The sequence below is a fragment of the Aptenodytes patagonicus genome, chromosome 5 (genome assembly GCF_965638725.1).
Source record: "Aptenodytes patagonicus chromosome 5, bAptPat1.pri.cur, whole genome shotgun sequence".
NCBI classification, from domain to species: domain Eukaryota; kingdom Metazoa; phylum Chordata; class Aves; order Sphenisciformes; family Spheniscidae; genus Aptenodytes; species Aptenodytes patagonicus.
In genome coordinates, this window is record NC_134953.1 from 70386053 (window position 1) to 70411752 (window position 25700).

General features: G+C 37.0%; 1 protein-coding gene across 1 annotated transcript in view; it reads left to right on the forward strand.

The window, feature by feature from the left end:
• AK5 (adenylate kinase 5) overlaps positions 1-25700 on the forward strand; it is a 97767-nt gene that overhangs the window by 22646 nt on the left and 49421 nt on the right. Inside the window, exon 6 of the mRNA XM_076340423.1 lies at positions 62-253. Within this exon, the coding sequence (XP_076196538.1) occupies positions 62-253 (192 nt within the window). The remainder of the gene's footprint in view (positions 1-61; positions 254-25700) is intronic.

Sequence of the window (25700 nt, forward strand, 5' to 3'; positions counted from 1 at the left end):
GAGTCCTGTAGTGCTGGATAGTCAACTTAATCACAGACTTCTTGAATTGCTCTTTCCACAGATCTGCACCCCAGATTTGGTGGTGTTTCTGGCATGTTCCAGTCAAAGGCTAAAAGAAAGGTTACTGAAGCGTGCTGAACAGCAAGGAAGACCTGATGATAACCTGAAAGCCACTCAAAGAAGACTAATGAATTTCAAGCAGAATGCTGTTCCATTGGTTAAATATTTCCAGGAAAAAGGGCTAATCATCACAGTAAGTCCTTTAGTATATACCTCCGAAAACTTAATTGTTGTTGTGGTTATACTTGGTTTCTTAGACCTTTTCTTTTAAGATAGGCTAGATGAGTCAAATTATGTTTTAGGTATACACCATGGTTACTGAAAGCAAACTTTCAGTTTGCTGAGAGTGTTTTCTGCAAAAAGCAGTAACACAGAGCAAAATTCATGCGCACGTAGATGACATGGTAAGCACCATGTCAATTCTTTGCTGCAGGCACAAATTGCTTCGCCAACTAGTTGCAAACCTTTTGCTCAGAAATTATTTGCATGAAAGAAGAGCTTGCTTTGAAACACTGGTTGCTATTCCAGTGCCAGCAGTTTCATCCCTTGCAAATAGTCATGTACTTTTTGGGTGGTTGTCTTGAGAGGGGAGGAAAGCAGAAAAAAATTACATTCTAACAGAAAGCATATCTTGAGTTGGATTAAATCAATACAGGTTCTTCAAGGAATAAATATATCTGGCTGTTGACTGACTCCAGTAAATAAAAAGGTCCTTAGATTATCTTATCATGGGTTAAATATGCCTTTGTCTCCTATGACCTTTAACATTACAGATAAAGATTTTGATGACAAGAAAATTGCAATGTAAATAGACCACTTGGATATCAGTAAGAATACTGATTTCTGCAATATCTGGGGCAAGAGAAAGTATCTCTAAACACAGAACATACCAAAAGCTGCATTCATAAATAAAGCCAGAAGCACTGTATGGAAGTAGGGCTAGCAAGTACTGCTGAAGAATTTAAGTGCTTAATGATGACGAATTCAGCGAGCAGTTGACAATGGTTGAATTACAGACATGTTCTAAGTTACAGACCATGTCTGGTTGTAATGTGCACAGAACTTGGTACCACATATGGTACCGTGAGAGCACAGATGACCTATTTTGTTTCTTTTGATAGTCTAAATAACCTAGGTAGTTCACATTGGTATGTTCTCCTCATGGCAAATATGACTAATTCCATGTGCTGGTCAGATTCATGAAGGGCCAAAGCACCCTTAAGTGCAAAGTCATCTAATGATGTTGGTAGCCTTAATAATGCACTTCAACATCTTTCTGAATTTCAAAATGAAAATCCCAGGAAATTATTACATTGTTTTCTCCAGAGAGTATCTTTTCTGTTTGAGGATTTTGATTAACTCTGTTTGGAAGGATGAGAGGACTGGAATTCTTGGAAGTTGTTCTTCATTATTGACGAAGTGTGTATTTTGTGACATTTCTATAGCCTTTACAAGTGCTCCTCCTATAGAAAGCATACTTAGCTCTTCAGGGAAAATGTGCCTTTGTAGATAAAGCATGTGGGGCATCTGGATAGAATTCCCTTTCTGTGATGAGACCTGTAGAACAGAGGATGTTTTTCCTATTGAGGTTTTGTCTTCTACTTTTTAGCTCTGTTTCTTGAGAGTTCTAAAGATAATTTAAAATGCAATGTTCACCTTAGATATCTCGTTTTGTTTTGAAGAAAGCAAATGTTTGTGACGGGTATGGAAATGGTAACATGGCATGTGAACATTATATTACTGTCCTCTTCAGGACAAGGAAACAGCATATGCAGAAAATACTGACTTGGCAACATGTCAAAAAAGTCTTTAATATGAAAAAAATCTGTAAGATTTGAATTTACTCCTTAACTATATGGTATCTACTCCAAGTGTGTTAATATCATTTCATAGAGACCTAGAAATTACTCTAGATTTACATCAGTGTAGAAGTGAAGAGAGTTAGACTTTGGAAGGGAGACTCTGTTGTTGACCTCTCATTAGAGCTGCTACAGTGCAGTTGCATTTCCCTTGTTGAAAAAACAGGATGCATTAGTAAAGCCAAGCCCTGAGAGTTAGATGCGTGAGTAATTTCATGGCCAGTGGATAAAAGGATCCCTTTCTGTAGATGATAAAGAATATATATGGCAGACCTCATTTCCATAGAAGTTGCAATTCCATTGCATATGGAAGATACATTTGCAGTTGCCTAAGGCAACTAAGTTAGTGGGGGATAAATGAGAAAAAGGAGTAGCTGAGAAAGGACTAATAAAAAGAGACTAAGCATGCATACTCCAGAGCAAGTAAGCAACTGAAAATTTCTACAAAAGGGCATTTTTTAAAACCACATGACCTTGAAAGAGAGGAAACGTATGCTAAGTCCACATAGAAAACTATGTGGACTAGAGCGAGTTGTAAATTTTAAAATAGTGTTTCTAAAAAAAGGTTATTTTGTCACCATTTGTTCCTTTTCTTAGTGCTCAATTTATAGATCGGCATTATCTATAGAGTTTTGACATTCTTCTGACAATGTAATTTGTTTTCATACGTTCATTTTGTTGGAAATTCATTTGTCCAATGGGAAATCTAAGTATGTTTCTGCCAACTTCCTGTCCTGTTCCTTTAAGCAAACATCAATGGAGATAACAGATGTTTTCTTACTCCAGATGGCTTTGATCCCATTGTCTTCTTCACTGATGAACTTAAGCTTTCTTTTGGTTTTGAAAAAAAACCCCAAATCGTATAATTTTTCATAGCCTTCCATCAGTGGAAAAGACAGTTTTCCTAGAAAGCCATAGGATCCAAGAACCATTGCAGTCTTCATCACTTAGAACATAGAAAAATCTTAGAACATTATATATTGTTTATCTAGACAATAACTAAGGTGGAAGCCTTATATGTTCAACTTGCCTTTACTATTTTGTATCTGTATAAAACACATGTAATATTAACACTTCTACATACATTTGATGCACTTGTGCATGCTGTGTCCCTACAGAAGGAGGAAGCAAGAAGGAAAATCGCCTTTATCCTGCTGATTATAATGTTGAACCTGGAGGCACTGGAATATTATGCGGATGAGAGCAGTGTAAGAACTAGGACAGCATAAAATAGAATTACACTAACCTAATTCCTAGAGGAGTGAATCCCTGAGGCAAGGTCAGGCAAGGTCAATGTTGACCAGGAGGAAAAAAAAAGATTTACATTTTTCTTAAATCCCTACCTGCACATTGTCACTGCTACTCAAAACTCTAAATCTCAGACATTTCTTCTACCCAGCATCACGATTCTACTCAGGGAAAAGAAACAGAACCATTTGTCTTATGGAGAGTTATAATTTTAGAACCACAACTCAAATTTTAAACATCTACTTAAATATGTTGTTCTTCATCAATACACAGACCAAAAGAGAAAAGAAAAATTCACTGAAATCTAACTATATATGATTAATGAGCAGACATTTGATATAATTATAGTCTACTGTTAGACACTGTATGAGCAAGAAAATAAAAATCTAAATTCCCAAAGAATATTAGTTTTCCTGCTCCAACAGTTTTTCCATACTGTTTTAAACATATTTTGGTTAATAGAATTAAAAAACACATTATATTGGTTAGGTTACTTAGGAGTAATTCTTTCCCTTTATCTTTTTTTTTTCCCTTGATCTTTGATAACTTTATACAGTACGTAGCTTATACTTGTTTGCTGCTCTGCATGTCTTATGTTTTCAGCCTGTGCATGGTATCCCTGCTGTCAGAGTCTGATCCTGGTTTCTGTTTTCAAGGAAAGAAGTGAGGGCCCAACTACAGTACTTCTAAGAAACAGGAAGATATAACTCTGTCCTTTCTGAAAAACTCGGAATATCTAAATTTTGGATTGTTGTTCAAATTGAACAGATCTGTAAACTTCATTATGATTAAGAAAGAGAATTAAATATCTGATATTTTCATGAACACACAGTCTGTGTTTAAAATTCTTTTTAGCAATCTGTCAGTAGGTCTAACAAGTCAAACCCTGACTTTTCTTAAGTCAAATTTGATTTCAGAAAATATCAAGACAATAGTAATTGATATCACAATATTGGACATGGGTATATAAATAGATGCATATGCTGGCATTTATTGTATCAGTAACGTTTTAAAAATCTTAGAACATTATATATTGTTTATCTAGACAATAACTAAGACACAAATTACCGGGGGGGAAGATGTTAGATTGAATTATGAAAGGGAGAAAATGTAAATGCCTAGATGATCTGCAAGTACTCTAATGTTTAGCAGAGGACTTCAGTTCTGAACACAGTTTAATCCATTCCTGTATCCTTCCTGCCACCTAGCAAATATTAGAATATTATTATATTTGGCCTCAGGTGCTGACATGATAATTGGTATGTCATGTGTAGACAGCCATGCCCAATAAACCAAGGCTACTGTTGAGGTGTGCTCATGAGTAGAGAACTTCAAAATAAAAGGGTCTGTGCATGCAAACTTCTAGACGGTGCTTTCTGTTCAATTAAAAATACTTAGGCATTTCATATCACTCACCTGTGAGAATCATTTTTAGGTACTTTGTTATTTTGGCTACAGTACTCCTAGATATACAGTATGGTATTATTTCAGTTTCTAACACTGTTTTATAAGGGTTTCCCTTTTTTTTTTTTTAATTAGATAATAATGAAAAAGTAAGGCAAAGAAAGAAAAAAACTCTAGTCCCTATGTAACTAATGTGCTTTAATGCTTTTAATGTGGTTGCTGTCTTGAGAGCAAGCTAGCTTGCTCTGAAAAAATGTGCTGTGAGTTTCAAATAACAAAAAGTTAATCCTTTTCCCTACCCCCACCCCTGGCACCCTAGCCTAGATTAACTGTATTTTGGGAGCAAACCGGTTTGTGTTAGCTGAAGTTCTAGTCCAGCACATCTTTGTTGTCTAGTGAAAACTTGCTGTTAAAGGAGATTACTATTTAAAAGAGTTCCTTAAGAATCAGCTGAAAAATTCAACTGAAAACTGTTTTATTGTTTTGTTAATTTCAAATTACGTTTCTCTTCTGGACATTATATTGATGTTTCATCATTATTAGACCTGCTGCTATGAACTACCTAGCCCTTAAGAACCGTCAGATAGAGCTCAAGAAAATCACATTCACTGACCTTTGAATAAACTACTACAATGTAAAATCATTCTAACTAGGAATTTTTTTCATTTACATCCATCAAATGTAATTCGTCCTACTGCAGGGAAGTTTAAAGAACACACCAATACAACATGGTAAACCATAATGAACAAACTGTTGTAGCACTTGTATCATAATGTCCCTAACCCTAAGTCATAAACAAAATCTCCCACAGAAAGCAGCCTTTTTGCCTACAAGAAATGGTTTTTTTTCCGCTCAACTGACTCGGTTAAGTTGTTCTCGGTCATAGAGACGAGCTATATTCTGGAGAGAAAGGAATGAGAATTCAGAGGATAGTAGATGGTGCCCACACAGTGAAAAATACCAGTTGTACTTTTTTCACTGCTAATGCACTGAGGAAAATGCAAGAAAAAATTATGGCTACTTATTTTTATAAAATGAAGCCATTGGTAGCATCAGCCATATTGAGTAAAGTAAAAATTTTGACCATGCTATGGTTATTGCTGTTATGTTTTTATCAGAGGAAAAAATTATCAGAGGTGAGGAAGGCAAGATAATATGCAGGATTTGTATCTCCAGATAATCTGTATTTCAGAAACTAGTGATTTGTATCAAACCAAAACTCCTTGTGGGAAGATGGTAGGATAGAGGAGAAGTTGGGTAGAAAGGAAAAGGCAATTAAACTTCAAGTCTCTACTCTGCCTTGTTCAGATGGATTTTAAATCTCTGCTATTCGCACCCCAGTGATACCCATCACCCAGCTATTGGTTATTTTGACAAGGGTGTCTAAATCTCCACTTTATCTGGACTCTAATCTGGTATAGATACTGGTATAGTCATTGGAGAGGAGATCATTGGGTTACAAAAATCTTTCAGGCACAGTTATTGAAGCTTTTCTCAGAGAGCTTAGCTGTTCTTTGTAGAACATATCCATTGGTCTAGACAGAAAAAAAAATTTACGGAGCTCATCGTCATAGCAGTGGAAGTTTCTCTTACGGGAGACAGGATTAGGTCCAGCCTGCCTTATTTATAATAATTCTATGTAAGCATAGTGCTTCAGTGTCAACCTTCTTATGTTAATAAGTCTGTGTGTATTTAAAAAAAAAAAAAAAGACTGGCTTTAGTGAGACAAAAATGCTAAACGTTAAAAGAAGGCTCTGGACCTTACTTGAACAGCCAGGATGGGACAGCATCCTGTGGCATAAAATGCTGATTTCACTCGTATCTTCGTTGTCTCACTTGCCCTTTTAGGGAATTTATCATGCCTATGCAAAACATTAAAATGACATTCAGATTAGTCAGAGAAGTAAAGAAAACCCGGAAAAATCAGCTGAAGCTGGAAATGGATTTTGAGCACAAGTTTAGAACTTAAATAGTTGCGGGTGAGGGAAATGGCTTATATAGCTGTCTGCCCTCATTAGCATAAAACAAGCCTAATGGCTGTCAACTGTCACAGAAAAATTCCCCACGGAACTGCGTTATATAAATTTTCCTCTTGATTTGGTTAAAAAAGGGATTTTGCTGTAGCATTGCACACTGACATGAACTTTAGCTACAGGCTGTGACTTACCAATACGCTGACAAAAATAGTGGTTATAATCCATTTCTAAAGTTTCTGTGCTATCATATAGCTGTCCAACTTGAGGTTTTGGTTTGGGCTATTTGTTTATTTATTTGTTTGTTTATTTAGCTGTGAATACTGATTCCAAAGGACTTTCAATTACTCATTCCTCCTTTAATTCTGGGCCCCTCCCTGGAGAAATGTGGGTCCTGCGGTCCTTTCAGCAACTCTCAAGGTCAATCCAGATCTTATCGATAGCAAACTGTTACGCAAAGGCATGATCTGAACCTCCACCCTGCTTCCAGGACCTGATGGCAGGCACTGCCAGGCACTTCTCCAAAACCAGAATCCAGCTCCAAGAATCTTCTCCTCAGTGGAGGAACGTGCATCTGGTTTGGCAGAACGCAGAATGACTAGCTGCTCTTGTTTTTATGGTGGTGATACTTGCTCTCATCTGTGCAGTTTTGCATTAAACAATCCTTAAAAAGAAAATTAAAAAAACCCCACACCCCCTTCCCTGAAGTAATGCTAGGAATAGAGACTGTTAGCCACCACCTCCCCCACATGCTCTCACTTCTCCGCTGCAGGCTTGGGATCTCATTTACGTGCCATCTGAAGCCTTGGATCTTGCATTTTTGGCTGCAGAGTGATACAGACTTCGCAGGAATGGTTTCACTCGAACCTAGCCTCATTTGTATCTGAGCGTAGCCTTTCTCTCCACAAGCCATAGATGTGGGTTTGAACTTGCTTTGCTTTGTAGAGGGTACTGAACTGAGATTTCCCATTGATTGGCCCAGTGCCACCAATATATTTTCAAATGCCTCTCAGTTGTTTTAAAAATACAGCAGTCATGAGCACAGTCTTGTAGGAACACATTAGATGTGCTTTTAACATGACTACTACGCTGGCTTTTCAGGGTACTTCTGGTTTCTTGGGCATGACAAAGTAGGGGTGCGAAGAGGAACCCAGATAGCTTTGAATGTCAGCTGGAGCAAAACTTCAATGTTTTAGGAACTTTTCAAATCAAACAAGGAATGTAGGCAGCTATTTGTGGGAACCGCGAGACCAGAGGTTTTGTTTGAGATTCAGGAGTCTTCCTCTGTGTCGCTGCATGGTTCCTAAATCTTTATCTGGCTCTATGAATGTAGAAAAAAAAATTTCTATACAGAGAAAATGAGATGTGGGATGGGAAATAATTACTATCGCTTTTTCATTTTTTGGTGATCCAAAGCAATGAAAAGTAAGTTGAAGCCTAGAACAGGTAACCAGATCTCTGCAGACACAGAAAGTCAGCTAGCTGTCATTGCAAATTAAGGGTCTCTGTGTCTCTCCTATGTTTGATAGCTCTTTTGCAGAAAAACTGGGGTATGAGAAAGAACCTGGAACTGTTTCCTGTGGAACTGCTGAACTAGAGAAAGTTTATGCGTGCTCTCATCACTGCTGGGTTTTACACTGTGTCTCAGCACTATTTATGTTACTGCTTTGTGAGATATTTTGAAGAACATACCAAAGAAGGTATATAAATGAAATTTATGTAGAAACATGTCTAAACAAACTGTTTGTAAATATATGCACATTTTATATGGGAAAGATAGATGAGTAATTTGTGCATATGCGGAAGCATGTGCACCATACACGCTTTCCAAGCTTCAAAGTATTTTCAGCCTCTGATTATATGATTTATGTCAACAAGTTAAGTATATCAGAAATACTAATGTCTGCCAGAGAATGACCAAGCTTGGAAACTTGCCGTCTGTGTATACATGCAAGCATGCAGAGAAACCTTGAGGGTGGAAATTCTTTGCTGAGGTGAATAGCATTGGTGCAACACTGTGTTCTTTTTTAACTTTGGAAGCATGGTGATTTAAATAAGTACCAGCTTTTTGAAATCTGCCCTGCCCCCTGTACCCCTAGTAGTTTGAGTGAAGAAGTAGACTTGGAAAAAAAAAAACAACTTTGACAGGACTGGCTATAGAATTAGCCATTGATGAGTGCATGGGCCAAGCTGGTTTAGGAATTCCAGAAAGAGAGAGGGAAGCTGTTTCTGACAGCCATACTATCCCAGATTTATCCGTTTCTGGCACTGTGAAAGCTGATACATGTTTAAAATTAACAGAGTTTTTTTTACAGATCTGAAGCTAAAGCTGAGATAAGTAATTAAGCCAAGTTATCATGCAGAGAAATGAACTGTAAGAGATATTTAAAATATGCCCTACATATTCTTCAAGTTATTTTAAACAGTTCATCTTAAGATAATTAAGCTGTCTCCTTTAGGTGAATATTAGCTTCTAATTTCCTTTTTGTAGTTAAAGTGAGGCTTAAAGAAGATTAATTTTTCTTATTTAGAGGAAACTTATATTAAGAAACCAGTGTGGAAAAAATACCTAGTCTCTGGGAAGTCCTTTTGTATTGAATCAGGAATACTTGACATCCATAAGCAAACTTTCCTATCCTAAACCACACCTGATTTTGTGAACATCCAGCAGAAGAACCGAAACTGCATTTCAGCCATGCTTTGCTGTAGACGTTAAAATACCACTTTCTTACCAAAAGTTCCATTAGTGATTTCCAGCTCTGATTACCACTGGTGGATCTTCCCTGTGAAAAGTTTATAGTCAGTGACTTCCTGATTTTATGGCAAAACCATTTTGCTGCCATTTGATGGAAAAATTTTGGATATGAACTCATGCAAGTTGCTACATCAGTAGAATCAGGATGGTCTTTCAGCTCTCACTCTCACAGTCCTATTAAAATGTTACTAATCTGGTGGCTTGTGCCCTACAATTCTAGTATTTCATTAACATCCTTATTTCCTGCATCTTAAGTTGGTATCATTAGCTATTGTTAAATATTTCTATTTCCTTATGCACATGGCAACTGAATGTTTGTTCTGATATCAACCATACTCAACTTTGATTCAAATGGGTGAAATGAGACTGAGTGGACTGGCCTCTAGTCATGCAATCTAGTATCATCCTGTAATTATTCGAGTATTTGCTCCTGTTCCTCCTTTCCTGTAGATGTACTGCATGAAAGAGAGGGGAGACATAAAAGATTAAACTTTCTTATTTTTTAATGCATCATAAAGATAAATTTATTCACATTTGTGAACGCTCAGGTATTGTAATGACGGAAGCCATTTAAGTGTCAAAATGGAGAAGAGCTGCTCAGACTGTCAGCAGAAAGTCTGATGCTGTTAATCTTCTGGACCTGTTCTGGCATTTTTCTCTAGCGTTCTGGAGTCTTATTTCAGCATTTAGGCTCAACAAGACAGGTTTAGATGCAGCTACAGAGTTGGTGGAGAACTGAGAAAGCTGAAGAGCTGCTCATCCGTTATATGACTCAGGGAACACACCACACTAGACAGTACTAAAGTGAGAACTATAGCCTTCCCCTAGTACATCTTCCCCTTTGCAGAATATCCTTTTGAATGTTTCTGATAGCTCTTTGGAGGATTTTTTTTCTAATACAGCTGAAGAATATCTAACAAACAGTGCTTTGAAGAACTGTATGAAATACTTCAGAATTAGGAAACACCGCTATTATGATAACTCAGCACTTCACTGAGGTAATACATCCTTGCTTCTTAAATTCACTGACACTTACACATTGGGTAGCCACTAATATGGCTATTTTGTTCCTTGTAACTGTGGTACATCATTTAGTGTTAGCACAAACAGCTCTGCACAGCATTGCCTTGTATCATGTAGACATAACCTAAAATTCTTGGCAAAGACTCTCTTGTGAATCCTCTGCAGTTTGTCTTTGCTATAACTAAGCATGTTTTCTTTATCCTCTTGCACAGTCATCATCCTTCCTACTCCCAGGGTTAACATTTGTACCTTTCCATCTGATACAGGACTGCAGTTTGTTTCATTAATGGCCAGTGAATATAACTATCTGTTCACTTTGTTGTCACCATATCACGTTCTGCAATTCAGTAGTCTACTTAAATAATAAAATGGGAAAAGAAGCCTCACAAGACGTGACTATAACACTGCAATCACAATTATCATTGCAATTTTCTGTGAAGGAAGCACTGTTGTCTCCGTTCTCAATGGTTAATCTCTTTTTATGCCAACAACATGGTCATTCATGCCAGCCACAGTATAGCAAATAGAGGACTTAATGTGTAAAATGTGGCATCTTTTCACTGTAACCTGCTATGATCAGTTATTTATCTGTCTAGGATTGTTCATACGTACGTTACCCCTTGATCCATTTTGTTAAAAATATAATTGCTAAAATTATGTTGGTTTTAGGCAAATCTTCACATTTTTTCATTATGTCCTCCACTAGATTTCTCCTCCCGACTTTAACCAGAATGTCAAATTGAAGCTTCACATTCACATTTTCAATACTAGTACTTCAAAATTCTCTGCTCTGTCTAGCATGGCAAGTCTTGTATTTTCTTGCATTCTATCATCCATTGTGTTTTGGTAATAATATAGTTTTTGTAATGCTGAGGTCATCTCCCTCTCCTACCGCTGCAAGATGCCAATTAGGCAATTTAAAAATATACCTTTCACTAGTTTCCTACTGTGTCCTGCCTTCTGTACTTTTTTTGGTGTGCTCTATGGAAGAGAACAGACTTCTGTATAAATGCAGAGTCCTTACTACAAGGGAACCTAGAATGTGGGCAATACAGTTTTTAGTCAAGCGCTTATTAAATTTATCAGTCCTTAATACACCGAAAAAAAATCCAGTATTCCTCTTTGTATCTGCACCTTATTGCAAGAATTTCACTGTATAGATTCTACATAATATAGATCCACATAAAGCCAAGGCAGTTCATTTCTGTTTCTTTTACAAGAACATTATCTCTGCTGTCCTTCGGGCTATGTATGTTGCCTCAGTCTGCTGTAATGGCCGTTAAAGGTATTGTGGGTACTTTAGCTTTCATCTCTGACCCTGTTCATGGGGCGCGAGACACAAACGAGCTCAATTCCAGTACTGTGAACAGAAGCTTTTCTTCATTTGTGCAATTCATGGTCTCTCATCTCTTGAACTTTAGAAAGAGGGTCAGGAGCCATGTGAATTCTGAAATGAGTTTGGTTTTAAGAACTATTTATTGTATCCTTGAACTACAGCCAGGAGACCACTCCTCAGAAAAATCACTAAATTTAATAGGGTGAGTGTAATACAGAGTAAGTTAAACAGGCCTGGTTATTCTCTCATAGGTTAGGTTAGGACCTGATAACAGAAACCATGTCAGCGTTTCTTGGAAAGATGTCTCTACTAAAACCCTTAGCTTAACAACCAGTTATGTTAGAGAGAACTTTCAATAGAATTTATTCGATAGCTTCTTGTTAAGGCTGCACAACAATTTGTTATAACCCCATTCTGATAACATACCTTGCAAATATTAATTGTTCTTTAAGTTAAAGGTTACAGTTGCTCTTTTTACATTGAGCAAAGTTCAAATGAAATTGCAAAATTCCTTTTTTCCCCATGAATTGCACAAGCATGGTGAACTTTGCTGATTTAAAAAAAAAAAAAAGTGGCCTGAAAAAAGATTTACTAGAAAATGACTGACATTTGAGGCATGAAACAAGACCTAAATCTAATCTTTTTCGAGTGCATGATTTAGCTTGAGGATGAAAAAGGACAAATAAAAAAGTCTTCAGCAAAGATAGAAGCTTGCGATAATTTATTCACTGGAGTAAGGATGGGACATAAGTATGTAGAGAGAGTCACTCTCTACCTCAGTGACTATGTATTTACAAAAGTTGTACAGCTCTGAGAGAAGGGTATGTAGGAAACCTTTTGCAGATTAAATCACAGGCAAGTACCCAGGATCTTCATTACATGAAGTAAGAGAGTGTTGAGTTCACATCAGGGAATCAGTTAAAAATTAGCTGGTGTGCAAAATCAATTGCTTGCAGAGCCAGCATGTATAAATGGGCTCTCTGTAGACTCTCGCTTTCCACACTGGAGGAAGGAGGAACTCAACAACATCCTAAGACCCAATGGAGGGCTTTTAATGGAAATGGGATCTAGTTTGTTCAGTGAAGACTGGTCTACTTGAACTTTTGTTTGATGGGGTATTTGTATTTAGTCAGTTCCCCTACTCCCTTAGCATAATTTTTAATACAGAGTAAGCTTTACAAATAATTAGGATCTGCCTCTAAATTATTTTTCTTCTTTTACAGGATAGACTACTCTCAAAACCAATAGAATCAAATAAGAGATTACAGTTCTCTGGAAGTTCAGACAGTGACTTCCAAAAGTTTCTGGGAGCTAGAACACTATAGTCCAAGCTAAAGGAAATTTTCCTTTCCTCCTTAGCAATAATGACTGTAAGGAATGCAGTCATTGTTTCAACTTAAGATTTTGAAAATTGGTTTTAAGAACTAGCGTATCTGAACTGTCTTGAAAACTGCAAATCTTGTCTTTGTTCTATAAATTGTCACAAGTCCACTTTTAGAGTGAGTCTGAGTATACTTCCTGCTTAACATTTATCATGCCCATTAGAGAAGACTGTGTCCCTTAGAATGAAAAAAATAATTTACCTTTGATATAATACTCAATCAGAGTTAGAAGAGGTAATAAGATTTATGATATGCAAAAGGAGGAAACTGGAATTGTATTAATGATTATTAATTAGGATATGCTTGGTGAGACCCACCAACTGAATTTGATTATCTGCACAGTGCAATGCCATATATTGTATTACTTAAAAATGGGACAGGTAGCCAAAGAATGCCAGAAAACTGAGTTAACGTAACAGGTTCAGGCTTAAGATCATCCGAAATTATTTTTTGTTTAAAAAGATTTTTACTGTCAGACTATCCAAGTCATCTTATTCAGAATTAAAACAAAAAAGTTATAGAAAGAGAAAGGAATATTTAAAATACTTTGTTTTCTATCTCACTACAGCTTAAACCACGTGAAAGTTGAGTGGGAACCTAAAATTCCCCCCAATTCCTTTTGTAAGCAAAAAAAATTAGGATGTATTCACACTGTCTTTTTTTCCACTTTAAGTAATTTCACTGCAAAGGTAAAGAAATCTTCATTTTCTTGAATGTCTTTTGTTTAATTAGAATCTTAAACAGAAAAAAATGCAGTAAAAGATATCTTTAAGCCTAGTATGAAATGAATTGAAACTAAACATCACAAAACTTAGTAATAAACTTGTTCTACCCTTATAAATTGCATCTTAACACTTCTTTCATTTACTGACTATATTAAAGACTAAATTGCTTATACCCATTCACATTGCAACTTTTCAGAGTATCTTGACCAATATGAACTATAGATAATTTTAGAATTTGTCATACATATCTCATTTGTTATATTTGTGTCTTAAAAGTATGCAAGAATACCTGTTTGCAGTTTGAGTTGCTTTTAACAGTGCTTCCATAAGCTTATACTGAAGTCATTTAATGTAACATAAACATGCATTAATTCTTAGTCATAATTGAATAGCTGTTCCTTAACTCTTTAGAAGCAGAAAATACAATCAAATCAATGTTTTCTCCTAAAGCCCATCCTGAATCCAAACCAAACCTGTTTTCCAGGGTCCATAAGCATGTCAGAGCCTATGCCATTCACTGTCTGGGTAACATGAATGATTATAATAATAATTTTATCAATAGTAAAATTTTAATAATAAAAGAAAGGCAAACATAAACATTCATTATATTAAGGTAAATAAACAATGGATAATTGTTAAATGTTCTAAATAGCTATTATTTCTAGTCACTGTTTGAGTTCTAGTCAGTACTACAACACTGGTGAAGGCTGAAAGAAAGAGGTACACCTTTCGTACACTTTGAGCTGACATATTGCAAAAGCAGACACTTTGAAAACACTTAGTTTTGTAATTCGCTGCCCGTGTTTTGCCAGAATCCCAGTAGAAATTAATATCACTGTATAGCTGCAAGATTGAGATTATTCTGCTAAAATAATCAAAGGTTGAAACAGTCAGAAAAAGACCCGTACTAGCACTAGGCAGCAAATGGAAAGGTAGAAGCTTCACAGATATTTGTCTGCCGTTTCGCAAGATGACACTGAAAACAACCATAGTGTGAGAAACACCGTGGTTGTAGTCTCATCCAACAGAAAAATATAGCAATGGTGAAGGAGCTGTAGTGATGGAGAATACTAGCCAGAAGCTACTTTAATACAGAGAAAACCCTCAGTTTAAGAAATAATTACTGTTTAGTAAGTGTAAGGTAGTGGATTCTCCTGTAGTATATCAAAAGTTCTAATTTTCTGTGTAAATTGAAGCAATGGTCAGTTATAGCAGTTTTTATAGATAATGTTGTATAAATACTCAACATAGGTTGTTTGGCTTGCTTTTGCAAGAAATTATTGATATCTCAACAATGTATTAATACCATGGTGTTAGACCTCAAGTGTTAGCGTTTCAGGTATGCTGTACTTCCCTTATCTCAAACGAGCAGGTAGTGGACAGCCAAAGGTAGAGTTATGAAGTTAGATTAAAAGAAAGATTGTGGAGGCTTCATTTTGATCCTTCTTGGGGTTTTTTTTTCATCTTTCTCCTGCAACACATACATTATTGTCGCATTACATGCATTTCTTGATAATATCCCTGTGCCTTCTCAGACTTCATTTCCCTAGTCAGGGTAAGTGAGCTGCTCTGGTTTTCTCATTTGTACTTTCTACTTCCTTGATCAATATAGTGGCCATTTTCTGTACTACTTGTTGACAACACATCCCTTGGACATTTCTCATGCTTTTTTTTTAATAAACCCATTGTATTATTTAGTGCTTCCCTAAAATTATGTTTCATTTAATAGCCTCTGGGCAGAAATACTGTCAAAAGCTTTTGAAAAGTTAAATAAATTATGTCAATCAGTTCCACTTCATCCACTTTTTTGTTATGATATTTAAAAAATGCTTTCAGCCTACATAATCACGTGGGATTTTGTCCTACATTTGTTTCCAAAAAATACATGCTAGATGCAAGAATGTCATATTCCGTGATGACTAAAGCAATAGTTTCTGTCAGTATCTCCTTAGCTTGCCAGCTTTCATTTATAATAGTCTCCTTTGTTCTCTGAAACAACATGCTCCAATAATTTAGACAGCTAAACAGAACTTTCTGGTACAGAAATTAAAATAGCAGTGCACTCACTTCTTGCTGCAGGAAACAAATTCATGTCCTTCCTGAGACAGTGCAATTGGAAGTTGGTTTTATGAGCCCATCCTGAACTCAAACTGACATTTGCTGAATATTATCCTAAGTTTGGTATGAGTTATCCTTCTAATGATAAAAAATTTATTTTGTCGAATTTTAGCACTCTTCAGCTTGAGATAACCAAGGGAGGGCTTATTATCAAGGATTCCAATGCCATTTACGAAGTTTATTAATATAGAGACCACCACTGGAAACACTGCTTATCCGGGGTCAGAATTTATTTAAATACACAGGAACTGTTTAGCTGGGAAGTAAAATTTATTTTTGTCTTCCAAGGAAAATAGAAAAGCTAATAATTTTCAAATGTTCTAGTTCTTATAGTCTGAAATTCCACTTTGAATAACTACACCTGTTGCAGATGAAACGATCTATATTGCTAAGGTCTTGGACACTTACAAATGTCAAATTATTTCTGGAATTAAATGCAGATTTTGCATATGAAAACCCCACAGCAGCTACTGTTTAAGCCTATGGTATACCCTATGCTTGTTCTTGCATCTGAGTCATTAGTTCTCGTGCTTTATTAACTAGTTAAATTTGCAGTTGAAATTAACACATGACTTTTCTTGTTAGCTTTCAGTAGGTAGCATTCTTCCTTAGAAAACTGTGATGATACATAGGCAAAAATCATATTTTTGGTAATAGTTGTTGTGACATCATCTAATGGTAAAAGACCAACCTACAATACTTTCAGAATCTCTGCCACAAAAGCCAACAGGAGAAATGCTATTGATCTTGAAATATTTGGTGTATTTGGCAGCAGTATCAATGCTTTTCATTGAAGCGAAGTGCAAACCATCACTGGAAGAAAATAGTATTTATAGGAAGAAATGTCTTTTGTTTCTGAGTTTTTCTAAAATTTGTTTTAGTTGCCTTATTTGAATTACAGTTGTTGCTTGTACGGACCTTTTCTGGGAAACCAGTGTTGCTATATATTTATTTGGGGTGCCTGTCTGCGATCTGTACGTGCTGTGGGAGCTGATGCTAGAAAATGATTTTGTTTTGTTTCAAACAAAAGGGACAGTGACACGGGAGGTCTGGGAGCGCTACAGGCAGGGGAGAACATACATTTTTTAAACTTCATTCAGGAGAAATCTCTCTACACACAAACATATTGGTTAATGCCTTGTAGCTTCAGGGCTCATTCCCTCTGAGAAGTACTGTTGCACTCAATATTAAAAATTAAAGGTATCAAGGAAAGCATTTATTTGAACATATTAGTAATCGGAGCTGTTTCACTGAACTGGGTGCTCTGGGAATGGGAACATTCCAGTACTCGTCTCATGTGGTACTGGAGGAAATAGGGAAATTACGCTGTAGCAACTGATCCTTAACTGGTTTATTCCCAATGAGTCTCTTGGTTTATATGAAATAGGGTGAGCTCCCAGGAACTTCTGAATAACGAGGTCACATCCAAGCCCCATCAGAAGTCTTCCTAGATAAAGATGGAAGAAAAACTACTGGAGGACGGGCATTATTGCTGTTGAATGAAAAAACAAAGCCATTTGAGGAAGACTTGGGTGATTCTAGATCTTCCTGTAATGTCACCGAGCTGTATATAGCAAACTGACAACTACAGCTGTTAATTGACTGAGCTTCATGCAACTTGTTTGTACTGCTCTGCCCTTTGTCTAGGTTTCAAAATACTGAATTTTACATTAATGCTTCATAATTTGCAGCATCACAGTGAGCTCCAGTAATGTAAGAGGAAAGAAAAGATATTGCAAGCTAAGACACACAGGGCTGTTAAAGCTGTATGAGATTTGGACAACATCCAATCATACCTGACTCTCTAATCAATAAAGTCTTTTCCCTTCCTTTAGGGTTAGGTGCATTAAAGTAAAAATCAAACAATTTGTTCTAGACCCGGTGGAGGTGAGAGTAAGATGATCTCTCCCTCAGGCTGAATGTTTTCCTGGGTTCTACAGGAACAGAGTAACAAATAAATCATGGAGCATCTCCTCAGACTGTAATTCAGTTTTCCGTTCAAGCTCTTCAGTAGTGATCTGTCTTGATGCTTGACACCACTGTTCTGTTTCTTTGTAATACCATTTACCTCTTTAAAGGCAATTTCCTTTAAAAAGTAAACACATAGTGAAAATTACTCCCAACAGTGGAATGCATATTTTTTAAAATAAGAAAAAGTGCTTTCAAGGTAGAAAAGGTCTCTATATGTGCATGTGCTAAAGCATCTCTGTTTTTAATTAATCTTCAAAAATAATTAATATAGTTGACTTTGCTATAGAAGCTGCTGGACAGATGTAAGACATGTCAAGGTGCAAGTTTTCAATCATTTGCAAAGTGAATATGCATAGAGAGTTTATATGTAGAGATGCTGACTGTATTTATAGCTTGAAAAGTTACTTCTAGAAGTCGACAAGTCAGATAACCCAGAACAAACACACGCAAATCATGTCCCTTAAATAACGCTTATGCTGCCTAATTCAATTCTTATTCCTGATGACAACTTCAGAGAGAAATGGAACATTTATTGTAGGGGACACAGTGTAGAGAAATGGCTGAAACATTTTGAATTGTTTATTACTGACTATATTAAACTGACTTCAGCTTTAAAAAGTTAAAGAGATACAAATACAGTGGAGGACAATGCCTACTGGAAGCTCAGAGCCCCTCTGAGGAAATGGAAAACATGATGCAAAAATGATTTCAGAAATAAAACAGCAATATATTTGCTTTCTACATAACAGTTACCAGTCATCCAGATGAATATCCTTACTGGGAAAAAAATTAACCAGCCAGTGCTCTTAAGTATCTGCTCAGACAGAAAGGCTTTGCATCTTAGTGTTATGAAAAGTATGTATGTTCCAAAACCACTCTGTGGCACCACTCTCTGCCTCCGCCAGCTTCCCTACCAAACGAGTAATTGCTTTCCCCCAGTTCATTAATTTTCTACCTACCATGCCACCAAATTATCGATTTCTCCTCTCACCGCCAGTCAAATCTAGCTCTCCTTCAATTTGCCCATTTTCTGCCCATAACCAAGGGCCCATAATTGGATGGTGTCTTTCCCATCAACTCTCGCCACCACATTGCCTGAGGCACTCATTTTTATGGCTGAAGACTGATATAAGTCAGGGTGTTGCTCAACATGATCACAGCATAAAGGTAGGACTTCTCCCTCTTTTTGCCTATCAAAAGCTATTACTCCACATAAACCTACAAAGACAGGCTATTACTTCTGCTTACTGTTAATTGTTTCTTCAGATAAGACATACCATTTACTTGGTGTCATACTGTTCCATATTACAAGTATGGATGCTGGCTTAACAGGGTTTTACCGCGAAGGGCATTAAACTGTCAGAACATCTCCACACTTGTGTGCCATGGCACTAAGTTCTTGAGTTTAGCATGAAATAATGGAAAATCACTTTAAGAGCAAAAAAACCCAAAGCCTCTCTTTTGTAGTAATTGCCTTGTTTATGTACTACCAAATTAGTAGAAAAGGGAGATGATTATCAATCGAACTACAAGTGTCCCAAGTTATCCTCTTTTGTACTAATGTGGGAATGGGCCAGAATCTGACATAATTTTTGCATTTCATATCAGCTATAACAAAATCCCTAAATCTATTCAGGGTCCATCTCTTTGTTTCTAGAGGAGCGGAGCAGAGCAGGTGTGATCTTTCTGTGTGCCTGGGTGTGCGTGTTTGTATTTTCACATTTTGTGGTATAACGCAGTTAAATTAGCTGATAGTGTCTGTTGTAACTGTGTATTTACTCTTTTTGAGGGTCATTTCACTTCTCACTAATGGTATTGGAAGATGTTATTTGAATTTGATGGTTTAATTTTAATTTTTTCTTACCATACTAGATTCTGTCTATTCACCTAATGTGTTCACAAATTACATAGTTAGTGGCTTCAAATTGCACCTATTTTGAGTAAATTAGTTTGGGATATACAAAAGCTAGCAGCAGCCCCACAGAACTGTCAGCTCCACTCAGGGCTGGTGAACGTTCGCCCTCATGCTTGTTTACAAGTAGCACTCGTAGCAATAGGCACTCGGATGACAAGTGGAACTTGAGAAACTCTAATGATAGAAGTATGGGGACTCTGCAATGATTTATGAATCCTCTGTGGAACTCCTGTGGTAAAAAATAAGGTGTTAGCACTTTATTTTAGATAACCGAGAGTATTCCGTAGGATTTTAATAATGGTGATAAAATCTCCAGTGCAGTTTCTTTTCTAAATTCTGATAGCAATTTATGACCTCTGCTAATTGCATATTTTTTATAAATCACTGGTGAGCTCTAGTGTAATTTCAGTTGTAGTTTTTCTTCTGTACATGATACAATATCATATAAAAAATTAATCTGAGATTTCAGAGTATTTGATATAAAAGATAGAGAATACTAGAACTAGAGAATGGATTACAGAGAAATATCTCACCCCTATGTCCCCTCCCCCCCATTTTGTGGTGTTCTGGAGGTTTTTTTGTTTGTGTTTTTTTTTTAAACGAGTATCATTAAAAGTACTTTATAATAGGGAAATGTTCCCGGAGCTCCCAGTCTGCACATTCCAGCTTCATTCCTCAGTTCCTCTGCTTATTATTTTTCATATACAGGGCTTCAACTCTTTTTTCCTGTCCTCCCTTCCCAATGGTTATTATCCTATCTTACATATTTTTTCTCACATATTTCTTTACCATTTTCCCATGTTGCTGATTTTTTTTTCTTTTGCTTTTCCCACAGTTCTCTAGAAGTAACTGCACAAGTCAATTAGCTTGTAATTATTATGAGAAGCAAACTAGGGATGGAACAACAATACTAAAGGGATTTGTGTGTGGGTGTCCAAAAATCATAAAGCAGCACCTATACCCTCGAGCGTGTGTCTCACTTCACCTTTTAGTATTACCAGGGGTAAAATAAAACTAGTTCTTACTTGTTTTCACTCCTTCAGGAGCAAACCCCTGCCTAAACCAGCCTGAATAAAAATAATGAGTTCTTCTTGTCACAGTTGTAGCCACTGCCACCTGAAAATCGTTGTAACTTGCTCAGTCTTATGAATCTCTGTGTTACTAGCTAAAGGATTGTCAACTTTTCAACCAAAAAATACCAACACTTCAAGGACAGTGGTACAATCTGACTTCTAAACTAGATATGTCTTTTAAAAGCATGGGATAACTGTGATACAAGAAGCCATGTTCTCTTTTTTGTGGCTTACCCTCCGGTTTTGAGGGGGTTTTTTTATTTAAAAATAAATTATTCCTTCGCTGCAAGTGAAAATATGTGAATGATTTGTCCTCTTCCTAAACAATGATTGTATTTCACTTCCATGTATAGCTGGTTAATGGATTATAAAGCCAGAAGTGTCAGCTATGGCTATGTAGAGCAATTTTTAGACTGCAGACTTTCCCGAATTAATTCCTATTTGAATGTTTTACTATTCTTCTTTTTCGGAATAACCTTTAAAATCTTCAAATCATGGGGAATCCATTGCCAATTATGATTAATTAAGCAGTAAAGAAACAAAGTAAATTGTTTCGATTCTGAATTTGTCTCACTTGCTCTTCATCCTTGCATCTTACAATTTTGTCTGCTGGATATAACAACAACTTCTAAAATTTCTCTTTCCCATGGAAAGGTATAGGAAACAGATTAATTTTTCAGCCTTCTCTGGTCTCAGCCCTAATTCTTCCCTTATTGTACATGGTAGTCAAGTAATCATTCTCATAGCCCATCTGGAAGTCCCTCCAGTTTATCAGCTGCGGATACCAGCACCGCACTGAGCATCCAGGAGCTATCACCCCTGCGCCAAACACCACGATATTATGTTATCACTTGGCTTACAATCAGCATTCCTGTTCATACATGTAATTAGACCCTCTGACTAAGCAGCACAACCCAACTCCTGTTCACTTAATTGTTCACTATAAATCTGCCTTCAGAAGTTGCTGTGAGAAAAAAAATCCCCTATCCTATTTATATGACTGGAGGTCTGGTGGCCTATTTTCCACAGCCAAAGATCAGTCAAACACCACAGAAAGGTCCGTACCTGATGATGTGACTTAAAAGAACAACTCAAAGCAACTCTGTTGGCTTTTTTTCCTGACCAGCATTGACTGCAGTGGTCAGAGGCTCAGCACTCTGTACTCGCTCCTGCTCTTGAAGACCAGCGACAAATAATTTCCTACTGAGGCAAGACCAAGAGGTCAAAAGAGCACATATGAATACTATCTTGCTTGCAGCAAGTGGGTCTGATAATTAGATCACCTGTACCTATAAATGTACAATATTTTGGGCATTTCTTCAAGTGACATAGTATATGTTTCAATGACTGAGAAAACACTCGGACATCTATGAATTGCAGTTATTGTTGGAGTCTTTGCCTGCAAAGAAAGCAAACAGAGCATTCATCATCCAATTCCTGTAATCCTATTTGATTTTGAGGTGGATGGGAATATTGCCATACAGCAATTAGCCCAATGTTGTTATTTTAATTTGGACATGGCTTATTTTCTTTTCATTGACATCCATCATGTTCTAAAATAGAGGATATTTTCATCTACTGTTGCAAAAGCTGTTTAACTACACCTGTTTGCTTGGGGGAGTTTTATGCTTTCTCCATTTCTAACTTTATTTCAAAGTGCCCACACAAGAATTCCCTGCGAGTCTGCTGCAACCAGATTTCTTTCTAGTTTTCCTGTACTGCAATCTGAAAGGCTATTGTGATCTCCCCCTATTTTGGGGCTGTCATTTTGGATAAACCACCTGCAAAGACCAGCAGTGTCATTGGGGGTGAATCAGTCCGTAGGGGGCAGCGCCAGGCTGAATGACTTCACCCTCACCCAAAATTCTAGTTAACTGCAGTTTCCTTGGCACTTGCCCCCCGATAGACGTGAGGAAAGAGCTGTGCACTTTTTTCTTTCACTCAATACGTGGTATTACCAAACCTCCATTTATCATCATTGACCAGTGAGATTCGCAATGTTCAACAACTCAGACAATTTTTCTGTGAAGCTCCTTCTGTTGGCTAGGATTTGTTGGGTGCTTATTTAGAAACGCTAATCATTTTCTCTCTGGGAGCAGCAAGTACAACCTGCTTTCCCTAGAACAATTATTTACAATGCAGAAGATCTAGAAAATATTTTCCATCATTTTTATATATAACACTATGCCAGCATCAAATCCTCCAGTTCAACAATGTTCACGTGAAACTGGGATAAACTTTCCAGAAAATTCATCATTATGCCATCATCATTTATTGGGGGGAAAAAAAAATCTATATATACTGAGGTACATGACTTCTACTAGTCATTTCTTTACTAAATCATGATGTCAGAGCAAAGCAAAACTATCTGAAACTCAACTAAAAGGAAACCTCGGAGACTTCAGAGATCTTTCTTGTTCCTGCTTTAATCCTTGGGATGCGTTTCCCCGAACCAGGTGGGAGCAGAACAGCGTGTGGTGTAACTACAGTGTGTGGGTTTGGTAAATTCACATCCTCCCAAATGATCCTGTATTACCTCTTCCTCCCACAGAAACGCCATTATTGAACTGACTGAGGAGAGAGAAGGTAGAAAAAGCCTCTCATACTTTTCCTTCATCACAGGGAGATAAATCTTGAAAGCAGGACCACTCATAGAAGTGATGTGGAGATTGCTGCCCCACAGCTTCCACACGTATGTGTTGGGCAGGGGAGGGACTTTACTAGATTCTTACCAAGCATAGCCCCCAAATGTATTTCAGAAAGGTTTGTGAAACCTTTCTTGGCTCAAAGATTTAGGCTGATTTCTTAAAGAAATATGATTCTCTTGTCCTCTGAAGTCCTCCCTCATCTTCTTCTGCCCCAACAAAACAGAGATAGTGAAGTACAAAAACCCCGTTAGTGCCTCATTGAGGGAAACACCGTAGCGTCAGTTCAGACCTCAAACCCCACTGACCTCACAGGGAAGAGATACTTTGCTTCTTCCTGCATCACTGGTAAAGACTGTATCAAGTCAGTAACAATACAGTTAATGTGTCTTGTGTATTGCAAACACTTTCAGTGGCATGTTTAATAAAATTATATTTCTGTAAAACACAGGCCTTGACTATAATTAAACTGAGCCATCCATAAAGATACCGGTAGATAATTTAGTTGCAGAGAGCTATGTTTTGAAGCAAGTAGGGATTTGTTTTCAGTAGCGAAAGCAACCTATTGATTTAGACATGTTCTGCTAAAAATATGAGTTTTACTGCTGTTTGTTCTTTGTGAATAGGGTTGTTTGAGTACCTTTTATGTTTTATTCAAGCCTCCAATAATTATCAAAGGATTTCCTTTTAAAATGTTTAGCAATTCAATGAAGTACAGAACTCACATGGTTACTTAGTTTCTTTCAAAAATATTTTCTCTGTGAAAGCTACCTTGCCTTCCTGTGGCTCAGGGTATTACAATTCTTATTTTGTGAGGGGAAAACTAAGTCTATGTACAAGCTTCAAATAATTGGTTTTCTTTTGGTGACAATATAGGCTTTTATTACAAAGCCCAGATTTTTCAGAGTACTGAAGCACAGCTGGTGTTCTTTGAATGGGGGAAGTTGATGTTTCAAATTCTTGGAACCTTCAGAACGTTTTGAGATCGATCATGTGTTTTTTCATGGTAAACTGGATTATTCAGAGGAGTGCTACTAATGAGAAAACAAGCCTGTCATCTCTCCAAGCGTGGTGTAACCTACACAGTAATGATCAGACACAACCTGATTACAAGTTACTGGTTTTATGTGGACACATACCCACAAACATCATATTATATGATATGTCTTCCCTAGCATATCTAATGAAACGCGTACATTTTTTGCTGAGAAGTGACAGAAGAAAAGCATATCCCCACACTTCCTGGGAGACAGACCAGTGCAGAAAAATTCACGGAGGTCAATGCTCTTTTCTTATCAACAAGGAAATTCCAAAGCTGCTCTTTGTGCGTGGATAATAAATTGCCCAACAGCTTCATTTAAGACCGGTTCTTCCACAAGCCTCAGTTTTGACACAAGTTAAGATGTAAGCCTTCTAATAGGTAAACACAAACAAATTTCTGCTTTATAAATAAAAAATAATGCTTTGAGTTTCAATTAACGCTGAATGGCAAAAGAACTCCTCAAGAACAGATAAATGTCTGCCCAGACAGACGGACAACGGTGCTGCATCACAGGATGAACTTCTGAGTGGTCCTCAGGGTCAGAGCCAGAAACTCCATTTCAAGAGCCAGTCAGAAAACTCCATGTATTGACAATTATAGTAGGCTCATTTATGATGGAAATGAATTCTAGGGCTGAGCTAAGCACAAAGCTGAATATCGAGACCTTAAAGATTTAAATCGGGACTAATACCAATTAAGATTTGAGCACTTGGACAGGTGTTGAGAGTTAAGCTTGTTGGCAGCAAACTTTCTACAATGGTTGCCTCTCTCTAGTGTACTCTGGCCTCCCACAAGCTTCCATTTTCTTTTGTTCACACAGACCCAGTTTGTAGACTCATTCTGTCTCTTCAATGTTCTTTCCCTATTTTTGAACTATTTCTGACATCTGCCACTCTAAATAATTATTCTTGGGCTGATATTTGCCTCTGAGTTTACCTTGAGGTACTGATGGAAAATTCCATAAGAAAGCAAATTTCTTTACCAGTGACAGAACAGCTTAAGTAATATAGATGATACATAATTCATCATAAGAGATAATGAAAAGAGTGATACTGATTTTGCAATGGTCGGTGTTAGACAAGCAATTCAGTATCTCTCTAAAATTAACTCATTAAGTATCACGCTGTATTCTGAGATAGATATTTGGAAAACAACTTCATCTCTGTAAATG